Below are 12,040 nucleotides of genomic sequence, written 5' to 3' on the forward strand. Positions count from 1 at the left end.
CCATCACTCCCAATGTCCCCCCTTCCTTCTTCCCCAGCTTTATATACTGAGCATGCCGACATATGGTATGGGATATCCCTTTGGTCAGTTGGGGTCAGCTGTCCCAGTTGTGTCCCCTCCCAACTTCTCGTGCACCTGGCAGAGCATGGGAAGCTGAAAAGTCCTTGATTTAGTATAAGCACTACTTAGCAACAACTAAAATGTCTCTATTATCAACACTGTTTCCAGCATAAATCCAAAACATAGCCCCAAACTATCTAGTATAAAGAAAATTAACTATCCCAGACAAAACCAGCACAACTAGTAACCATCTACCTCTACCCTCTTGGTTTCAGATGTACCAAAGAGGTCCAAATTCTTTACTGTGGGAGCACAGAGAGCATTACTCCCATAAATAACTTGACAGATGAGATTAGATTTTCACGCAAAACACAGAAATTGAAGGCAAAGAGGGAGACCTGGCTAAACTTACGTGTTATTCAGGAGTCAGCCCATGCTCCTTATCTCCCCTCAAGTTTTCCTCCTCCCTGAATTACATCACCTGGAGCTACGGCTATAGAGCAGCATGTTCTGAGACCATACGGGCAGAACTCACTGACCCTCTGTGGGATTCATGGCACCACCATCCTTCCAGCTTCTGCCAACAGAGCTGGAAAAATGACCAAGCTCCAAAAGTGCAATGAGTTAACACAGGGAAAAAATGCATAAATGAAAAAGCACATTACTCTCCTGTGTAACAAAGACAACTTCTATTTGTATCATATGCCTAAGTTATCTACGCATGCCCCTAGAAACAACATAACTCTTTGGTCTACATTTTAATATTACGGTGTAAAAATTTAACAACCAGATTCTCTCTGGCTGTAACAGAAACCAAATACTATTCCTCTGGCATTTTGCTTAAAAAAAAAAAAAAAAATTAAATTGTATTAAATTTCAAAGAGATACATCTCTGACATTAACACACTGGCCAAAGAACCTCAAAGAAATATTGCTGCCCTGAAATGCAAAACAAATCAAAGATCAGAACCTGAGGTCAGAAAAGGCTGTACTTACTCCTTATTCCTGCTTTTAATGCACGGCTGGTAAAGGACTTTGACAGCATTCCAGGTCCGCACTGGTCCAGAGCTAGGCATGAAAATATCTCCAAACAGTGTAAAAACACCATGGGAGAAGGAACTTCCTAAAGACTCCACCAGCAATGTGTCAGAATTTAAAAGCCATATCTATAAACAGAGAAATAATTTATTTTACTGTAGATTACATGAATTTCAATTTGTTCCTTTACTCTGATCCTAAATCAGCTAATACTAAAGCCACATTCTTACAAAGTTTCTAACAAAGTGTTAACAGTCATAAATTCACATTTTATTATTCAGCACAGCCTGCACAGCCTCCAGTGGAGAAAAATGGGTTAATACAATAAACTGATGCCTGATTTATCACAGTCACTCTTAAGATCATTATTTCTGTGAAGCTGCCTCTTTTTGTGGCTGCGGCACAGTCTCTTTGATAGTAACAAAAGAAACAGTCCCAAGTCATCTGTTTCAGTACCAAATGGATTATTCCTCTAATTTCATAGTTTTTTTAGGAATTAGTCAAGCATATGGTGTTGAACAACTGTCCCTGTTGACAGAGAACTGAAAGACTGCCCACTGGAAGTGCCAAAAAATTAATGATTTTTAGAAAAAGTGTGATAGTTATGACCGGATGGAGCTAAGACATGCAAGGAAAAAGACAACAATTAATGTGGTCTAAAAGGAAGGCTGGGATTCACAAACGGCTGTAAGAGACCCTTACTTGGAAAATAAATCTTTACCAAATTTAATAATGGGACTGGCATTCTTCAACACTACTTGCTCACAGCAATTCATGGGATATTTACCAGGGAGAGTTTTGATAAATCTGAACTTTTTGCATCACATTATGAATCCTATTTAATCTTTGTGTGATTGTTCCTCAGTGTTCCAACTTGGATTCAGGGCTTTCATGCTAAGCACTGTACAAAAAAGTCAGGCTTTTCCTTTATTTACAGCCTGCAGTAGTGAAGTGATCCAAGTTACCAATGGAAATCAATTTTTACAAGTCCAGAGCCTGTATGAAACACTTATATATGAAATATTTATCATAGAAAACAGGATTTATGCAGTGCTGCTCGCTAGAGAGTAATCTTCTGCTTCTCATGACCTAATCAGCTTCAAGTAAAACAAGTTACATGATGTTAGGTAGCAGACATATGATATCCCCTGTGGAGGGAGAAAGCCACCGTTAACAGGACACATTGTATATGTCGTAATTGAATGTGACAGTCACAATTTATCAGAGCCCAAGGCTCAGAACATTACAGTGGAAGCTTCATAAAGGAGGAATGAGATATACTGATAAAGTTGTCTTGGGAGGGGATGGGAGGAGAATCACTTTAGCATATGCACATAAATGATGACAAGCAACTGCACTTGGCTTAGCAAGTGCCTGTTCATCAGTTTTGCTCTGGTAACTCACTGTACACACTCATAGCCTAAACTGCAAAATATACCTCATTAGCTAGGACCATTACACACGGAGCTTTAAGCCAAGTGTTGAAGAGGTGTTGGAGAAAATGGGGAAAAAAAGAGAAGTGTCCTATACACACAGGCCAGTGCCAACACGCTTAGCTTTAACTAAACAGAGTTCCTTCCTTTTGAAATTATTAACACTTCCCTGTGAAGAAGCCTCCTGCGATACTTTTCAGAAGGGGAATATCCTTCAAACTAGCCTAGGGAACAATGCAGCAATAGCTGTCTGTTCCTTTCAGAATCCTTCTGCAACTTACTTTAGAGAAAGCAACCAAACCATTTCATTTGCCACATGGTCCATCTGAAAAGTACTTCCTTCTACCACAAGTGTTGATACATGGCATCTGACAATAACATTATACCGCTTGTTCAGAGTATGTCTTTGTCTCAACAGCAATGCAACAGATCTGTATTAATAATTTAGCACACAGTACAGAGAAAGCAGATTAATCTTTGTGGGTGGAAGGACACTTGGCCATGAGAAAATCAACTTCTGAACTATGCTTGCTTCTTTAGGCAACAATTTCCTTCTTTTCTTCATGCATGAATTATTTTTTTATCTTGCTTTTGGTCTGAATGAACAATCACTCACCAAGACTTAGTGTGTCGACTCAAAGCAGTTTACACATGTTATTTCTGGCTAACATAGTTTCACATTTTGATCTCTGCTTTCAACTATGTTACTCACAATGTACCATCTTTCCTTCCTCTCTACCACTTTGTACAGCAGAGCCTGCACAACTGAATTCCTTTCGTATTAACTCCAGTAAGAAAAGAACCTTTCCAGAAAGATAAACATATAAAGTTTAGAATTCATTCATAGTGCAGATTGATGACCTTTTCTGAAATGACAGCATCAGAAGAAAGTGGCTTTTTGTTGGTGGTTTTTTCATTGTTTGTTTTGGTTTGTTTGTTAAATCACCTTGTCAATAGGCTTCAAAGATGTTCTTAGGAGAAAACCTGCAACAAATCTCAGTTATACTTCGTGGGACTTGATCCAAACAGGTGAAATACTACAATTTACATTCTGTGATCAGTTTCCTAAAATGTCAACCTGTGTCTCCAGCATCAATTTGTGGACAATTAGGCATCAATTCAAATTTAACATGGCTAAAAAAAAGCTGTTCTTCCTTGCTAGTTTGTTCTTAGTTACTGCAGACATTACCATTACTTTCGTCATCACACAGGTCAGTAATGCAAACACCTTTCATTACAGCTTCTTTGTCCTCACATTCAGACTGTTCAGATAAATATGTGGTTTCCTTATACTTCACAGAGTAAAGCTCTCTAAGAGAGCTGGGTAGCTAAAGTCTCAACAAGGTACTCATTATCTCACATCTTGATCACTGCAACATCCCCCTCTCCAATCTTGACAAATGTAAACTTGTTCTGCTCATGCCCTCCAAGACATGGTCCAAGAATCAGTATCTAATTGACAGGTCTCTCCCATTTTGTTACATATTTGTTTTCTTGGGATATCTTCCCACTCCCTCTCCACTCACTCCCGAAATACAAGCTGCCTTACTTTCAAAGCACTTTACAGCCTAATCCCACTCCAAAAACATCTCTCATTCAGTACTGAAAGACTAGAGTTATTATTCAAACACTCCAAACTCTACCAAACACCTTTTGATTTTCACAGATGTATCTTTTGGGGTTTTATCAGGTTGATCCCATCCATGGGATGAATTCCCTGTATCTATCCACAAAACTACTTATTTACCTCTTTCACACCTATCCTTTTTTATAGTACAGAAAAAAAATACATCTATTAAGATGCTGCTATGCTGACCAATAATGTACCATTTTGCTTGTGTTCTCCTATCTCACTATCCATTTGCTGTCCTCATCTTATTCTTAGCTTGTAAGTCATGCAACTTCAAGGTAGGGAACCCTTCAACAGTGGAGCAAAGAGACGAGGCAAGTGATTCATCTTTTAGAGAATGTGAAGAGAGCAGAGATACAGTTAGGATAAATAAGGAAGTCTGTGTACGCCACTTTTTTTGTCCTGAGACAAAGAGACTTTTATTTATTGTCATACTTTAAAAAACAAAAAATCATAAGTAGTATATAGCTTTCAGGAACTTGGTTATCACCAACTTAACCAACAGAAACTCATATTATGATATCCACAAATAACATAACTGGTAATGTTAAGGGATACATCCAGAGGAAATAAGGAAAATTATTATACATAATATTTGTGGTTTAAAAAAAAATTTAAAAAGACTTGTGGAGACCTTAACCTTAATTATCACATACACAGCCTAAGCTGTGTGCATTCACATATGTAAGCACAAATACTGTGAATGAGAATCTTTGGCTCATTGTCAAAACAAACAAGTGGGACAGCTGGTCCATGATGCATCAGTGATGAGACCACTTGTCTAGCTTGGCTATGTACTCACAGCCTCAAGCACCTACATTTTTTACTGTTTAGCTGTTTGCAATCATTAATATAAAAAGTGCTTACATTACACGTGTCCGCAAGGCCTCTGAGTCCTAAGACTTAACCCATGACTCCAGAACACCTGTTGGTGTGTATACAGTACCTAGAACCTCACCCTGGACACAAGTGAGGGCTTTCTGATGTTACACACAAAAAAATACTAAGAACTCACTAATAAAAAGGAAGGGATGCCAATCAGAAGCCAGTCCCTATGCTAATTCAGCCTGCTCCTCTAATCAATACATTGGCAAAAATGCAACTCAGAGCTAAGAGTAATGGCAATCTGATAAATAAGGTCATTTTTCTGTTAGAAAATAACCAGTTTGTTCTGTATGAGCTACTAGACTTAAGTATCAGAATATTAGGTAACTTGGAAACACATAAGCTACAAGGAAAAAAATCAACAATTTTGAATGACTCCTCAATTAGATTATACAGTGACAATTACGGGTCTGCTCAAGAGACCTTATTTTATCATCACAGAAGAAGTATTTCTCAGTGGTTGCATAAATGTTACCTTGGCACTAAGATTTATTTAAAAGCAACAGATATACACTTACCTCAGAATCTGGATGTTCGGAACTTATAGAACTTGGACAACGTTTATATAAAACAATTCATTTAGTTAGATTGCCTACCTCAACAAAGTGCATCTATAACTTTATCCAGGGCAGGAATCCACAATCATGTATTTCTTTACCTTTGTGTCTATGAATTACTCGTACAAACTGCAAAATGACAAATTCTATGCCTATATTTAGTTCATGAATAAAAGAAAACATCCCTGGTTATACCAAGTGTATAGTATTAAGATAATTCTAGACCCAAATTCCTATCCATCTTAAAAGTTTGAGGAATTTAGCTGTCACTATTTAAATATCAAACTTAACCAAGTTTAACAGCATTAGAACATTAAGTATAATAGGCAATTTTATTTTTGTTTGCACTTCAATTTGCAATACAATGTACTGACTACATTAGTAGTCTCTGCTGACTTAAGACAATATTTTGATGAACTTCTGGTGATTAAAGATAAGAAGCACTGGAGCAAGAAGATGAGATATATATTATAAAGTCAAAACTTAAGCTTTCCATATTTTCTGAATACAAAACGCAGTATTATTTCTCTGCTACTTGTGGTGCATCTATAGTACTTTCATTACTATATTAATAGAGAAAATTTCTATATGTACATCCACTTAGATTAAAAAATGGGGAAATTTCTTACTTGAACAGAAGTCTTCAGAACTACTTCAATAATCTGAATTTGTTCATTTTCTTTAAACATACAATCATGAATAGCATAAATAAAACATTTTAGGCACTGGAATTCATAGGTTAAACTTTTTCAGCAGGATAAAGATTAAAAAAAACCTTACCAGAATATAGATTTTTCCATTATCCCCTTTTATGGTGAATCTAAATGTGCTTTTAGCAGAGGACAATTCCACAAGACACTGAGCAACCATGCTCTGTATGAATTGAGACCTGTTTAAAATTAAGCACATATTATATGTTTTTGTAACAACTACATGGGCAAACTCATTCATATCGATGCAGTACAAGTATACGAGTATCTCCATGCTGTCAATTCCACTACATCCTACAATCACTTTTTATTGAGAGATGGAGCTTCTTTATCTTTCTCTCCCTCAAAACCAGAGGACTTTCTATTTCCTGCAACAGGAATTTTTTAATAGATCAGCAGTCTAAATTGCTTCACATCCTGTATTTTGACCAGCACCGAATGTCAAATGCTGAATAAAAACTTTTCCCTATTATATTTTACACATATGAACACAGAGTTCAGAATGATGCACATATTTCAAATATAATTCACAAAAGGAAAGAACTGTGACTAATGCATAGTACATGATACAAGACAGCTAGATCAAGTTCTGTTTCATCTTAGTCTTAACTTCAAACTGAATTACTTGAAAATTCAAAAATCTCACTTCCAATTAAATATTTCAAGCTTTACTTAAGTTAACTTTACATAATGTAACCTTCCACTTCCATAATTAGTCACCAGACATCATGCAAAATTAAACAGTTCAAAATAAATAAGTATTGTATTTTGGCTTATCACCTGAATAGTGAGACACTGCAACAAATTATATGCAGTCTCTCTCCTGTGTCACACACAAACACACACGCAGACAAGCAAACAGAATTGTACATGAGTGAATTCAGACTACATTACCTTTACAATGCTTAATTCTGTGATGATTACATAAAATTTGACAGCACTTTGTTATTATATGTAATTATTCAAGAAACTAAAATGTTAGTGCATTTCTAGCCTCCTTTCTAAAACATAAACCTGAGCAAATTATCTGATTTTTTAAAATTTTTATTTGTTACCTTGGTGTTGGGCTGAAACTTGCCTCGGATGGTCGAATAATCACCTCAGTGACATAATATTTAATGGTATCTAAAATGACAAAAACATTTTTCAAGTACAACAGAACAATCCACTTGTTTAAGAGTAGTCTATAAGTCACTGTATCACTACACTAATTAAACTTTTGTTCAGCACTCAATTAAGAGGTGCAGCAGATGGTCAAATTCTGTTTTGGTTTGTGGGAGGAGAAGCAACCAATATCAGAAAACATACATTGCCAGAAGAAAACTGCTCTGAGCTAATTACATGATCAGCAATTTGTCATTCATATTGATCCTTGTTTAACACTGGGAACAATCACCTTGAAACAAAGCAAGCAAGAGCTCAAGCCAAACCTGAAAGATGAATTGAAAGAACTTTCCTAAAGCACTGAGATCAGCATAGCTTACATAAGTATTTTAGTACCCTCTGCTGCTCAGTAATGCTGCAGTGAATCACAAGAGACAGTTTTAATAACAGCACACACAGGGGAATAATTTTCTTCTTTGCTCAAAGAGCAGAATAGAACTTCTTTCCAAAAATCGCACTCTCAACACCAATACTGCATACATTCTGAGTTTCAATGTAACTGTTCCTCAAAAGCTCCACTAACACAGCGCTTAACACTAAATTGAAGTGTTTGAGTACAGAATTTAATCCACATAAATACAGTCAGGTCAAAGATTATCATATTGAAGCTCTGGGTCTATGCTACAAACACAGACTAACCAGAGGGCAGGCAGAACAGGTTAAGCATATAGAGTAATAAATTCATTCCACCAAGCCTTAGCATGTGAACAACACTACGGATTCATCAGTTCCATAAATTTTAAGAGTGGAAGGGATTGTCTAATCTGATCTCTGTCCTCCACAAACACCATTAAAATTGGATGAAAGTGAGCACTTCAGGAACACAATCTGTTTTAAAGATTCCGAAGGCTTGGTAGTCCCACCCCTTCTCCAGATAAGTACTACACTTTTTAAATTATCCTCACTGTTAGGAAATTATATTTTACTTCTAAGTTTAATTTTAGTCTGCTCCACGCTGTGCCTACTCCTGGGATACAGGCAGAAAAGAAGCCAGTTCGCTCACTCTAGCTCCCCAGCTGTTACCCTGAGTCAGGAATTGGCGCTACAGCTGCAAGGGCATTGGGAGTTAAGGAGATGTTTGCTTGCAGAGAGATAAAAGGTGGGATTTGCCAAGAAAAAAATCATATGAGTATATGGGGATAGAGTTGGGAGAAGGAATAGCTGACAGGGAATTTCAAAGCCAAACCTGGCCTCCACAGCTACCCCACTCTAATCCAGCTTTGTCTTCAAGGCACTGATATCTGCTTATGAGGAAGGACCAAAGCATGACAGTCAAGTCTGCTCTCTAGTCTCTTTTCACAGAGATGGTTCTGTCTAGACTTATACCATACATCTCTGGTTAGTTTTTCTGTCTGTTCTTTCAACTCTATGTAAATTTCCTACAGTTCTGAAGAAACATGGTCAAAACAATGGACATGCTATCTAACTTCAGCCACGTAGAGAGTCCAGACCAAATCCCTCCACTTCTACACAGTATTTTCCTTTTCCCATACCCACTAATCACATCAATTACTGGTTGCTACAACCATCTGAAGGCCTAGATTAAGGCATCCATTATTCATGATGACCTGTGAAGCTCTTTTCTAACCACTGCTTTCCCAAAGTCACAACTTGCTTTGTGGGCTTTCAAACATCTTACCTTAAAGTTGGTTTTATTAAAGCCTGTACTGTTCAGATCCCTGTACAGGACAATCAGAACCTTCTGTAACAGAAGACCTTCTGTCTTGCATCTCCTCATGAGTTATTTCTTAAACAGGTTTTGCAATTTCTGAGAAGTTTTTATATTCTCCAGATCTCTGAACTGAGCCAGGCTCACACTGACTGATGCAGTGGAGTAGAGGGAGAATGAAAGAATGAACCCTGCTAGTAACAGTCTTATCATTGCTTCTCTCTTATTAATAACTGCATTTTAAAAACCACCAGAGACTCATCTTTACACTACTTCAGGTAAACCCTGCTGATTCAATACAATGACAGCTTTTTAAATCAATAATCTCATCATCATCAGATGATGAGAGATAACCTGTTTCTTTGACAAGGCTTCCTTCCCACGAAACCAGGCTGGCTGTTAGCAATCATATCTTTAGCTTTTAGTTCTGTGTTGATCAAGTTCTGAATTAACCTTTCTATTATTCTGTAGGACTGACAGCAAAATAAACAATCTGTAATTTCTCAGGTCTCCTTTTTTATTGGGAGTCATAGTAAACTGGAATCATGCATTGAGTCTTCCAAAGCTTTGGAATTAGTCAAATACGCCACAGAAACAAGGATGAGGAAAACCCCTGTCGTAAGTCACTTTCAAGGTCTAATAGTGGAAGCAACAACCTCATCTGTTCCAGAAGGGAATGAGACAAACACACAGGAATCAGCCCTGCACCTTACTGATAAACTACTTTCCTCCAGAGTTTTTAACCTGCAGTGCTCAATGGCTGATGCAGTGAAGTCTAGTTTGGTTTGTACATCCCATACCTGATGATACTGTTTCTCCCAGCATTGTCTTGCAGCGCTTACAAATTACTCTGGTATTTTCCTTTGATTTCTGTAGGACAAAGAAATGTCATTTAAATGTCACTCAGTTATTCTAAAAAGGAATGTATAATTTTAACATACTCTCCAGAGTAGACAGTGAACTTTGTACTTGTTTCTGTTCTCTTCATGTTTACATACACACAGATTTGCATTCACTACTTCAGCTTTCTACACTCTGACTTGCTTGCAAGTTTCACACTAGTTTTAAAATCTGGCAATATATACTGACCACACAGCACAACCTGTAATAGCTAACAGGAGAATCTCGTAATATTGAGTGACTGGATGATAAAATGAAAAGGTAAATTTGATTTTGATAAGGGCAAAATAATGCATATGAAAAGAAGTATTCCAAAATACATACATAAAATATTACGCTGCAATGTGACTACCATCACTCAGTAAAAAGTTCTAGCCACTGTGGACAGTTTTATAGGAACACCAGTTCAGTGTTCGGCAGAGACCAGAAAATGTCCACAGAGTATTCTGAATTACTAGGAAACAGCTGAAGAACACAACATGGCATGATAATCCAGAAAGGTGTGGTGGATTCTGTTCTTGGACAACCTCTCTCCCTCAATTCAAACAGAAACAGAAAAGGTATTGACAAAGAATAATTGTCAGAGGTGCAAAACAGTTTCCATATGTGGCAAGAAAACACACATAATGGGAGAAAGCATGAAAGACAGAAAACTGAGGGGTATAATTGAGATATACAAAATCATGAATGTTTAGGAAAAGCTGAAGAAGAAAAAAACATTTACTGTCATAGCTCATGCTATGAAATTATAACCTGGTTTGTATCAAAGAAAAGGAAGGTATTTGTCACACAATGCATAATACAGCTTGGTACTCACTACAGGAAAGTATTTTTCATATTAAAAGTATACATAAGTTCAAAAAGTCTTCAAAAATTCAGGGTAGACAATGTTCACCAAGGGCTTCTTAAAAACAAAAAATATGGATAACAACATCTGGTTCAAGAAGTCTCTACACTGGCCAAAACGTCACTCAATACTTGCCTTACTCTTATACATCCATTACTGCCCATTGAAAAAGATCTCATTTCTGGATGAACCTGTGATCTGCCCTGGTAACACTCCTACTAATTCCAGTGTCAATATTTAAATTCAGTATCAGTATAAAGATACAAGTAAGCACAACTCCTGCTTTAATCCAAAGTCTAAACTTCAGGACTGGTTCTGTGTGGGCTTATTAACCTGGGTGTAGCACAGCACAGCTCTGGTCTGGAAGCAGTACGTATATACAACCACAATGATGCTCCTGAATTAATAAACCCTTCTGGAGCTAGAAATCCTGAGAATGGAATGAGAAGACACCTAAATTGGATTTTTACATATGTTCTTTGTATAATCAACATTATAATTGTTCATACAGTATACAGTGCATAAAAATACCCATGTGTAATTAAACAACTACTCTTTTATTGGCTTGGTTTATAAGTCCAAACAAGTCACTATCAACTTGAGAAATCATATTTCAGCATATGCCTACAAAAATAATATCTAAATTTGGCATAAATTAAACTAGTTGAGGGGAAAAAACTCCAAATTTATCTTTCTCTGTAACCTTTGTAAAAGATGGCAATAGTTCCTATGGATTCCAACTGGAGTGAACACACATGCACTCTTTGGGGAGCATAGTTTTTCTCCATCACCACTATCATACTCTTTAGTGTTGAAATGTTAAAATGTATGATGATGATGTGTCAGACTGATGTCCAGAACAAACAGTGATGCTCTGTGGCCTATCACATCACAAAATTATTTAAAAAAAAAAGGCAGCATGAAGTAAATCCAGTGGCCCTAGCTATATGAGGTACACTTTTCATATTACAAAGGTAAGTTTTGAGGTATGTCCATTAGAGGCTGTCTCCAGAACCTGGATTGTGGACTTTCAGACTATGCAGATTTCCAAGCACAATTATCCTAATCAAAAATTGAATAATGCTTTGTTAATTTATTCTAATTCAGGCGTCTTGAAGGACATGTGGTCTGCGATTAGACCGGTGAT

General features: G+C 36.9%; 1 protein-coding gene across 2 annotated transcripts in view; it reads right to left on the reverse strand.

Moving 5' to 3' along the window:
* UBE3D (ubiquitin protein ligase E3D) overlaps positions 1-12,040 on the reverse strand; it is an 84,707-nt gene that overhangs the window by 60,625 nt on the left and 12,042 nt on the right. For both annotated transcript variants that reach the window (XM_072855372.1, XM_072855371.1), the window contains exons 5-8: positions 9,947-10,016; positions 7,369-7,438; positions 6,384-6,492; positions 1,057-1,226 (exon numbers count right to left, since the gene is read on the reverse strand). In XM_072855372.1, the coding sequence (XP_072711473.1) occupies positions 1,057-1,226; positions 6,384-6,492; positions 7,369-7,438; positions 9,947-10,016 (419 nt within the window). The remainder of the gene's footprint in view (positions 1-1,056; positions 1,227-6,383; positions 6,493-7,368; positions 7,439-9,946; positions 10,017-12,040) is intronic.

This window comes from Ciconia boyciana, chromosome 3, assembly GCF_034638445.1.
Source record: "Ciconia boyciana chromosome 3, ASM3463844v1, whole genome shotgun sequence".
NCBI lineage: Eukaryota > Metazoa > Chordata > Aves > Ciconiiformes > Ciconiidae > Ciconia > Ciconia boyciana.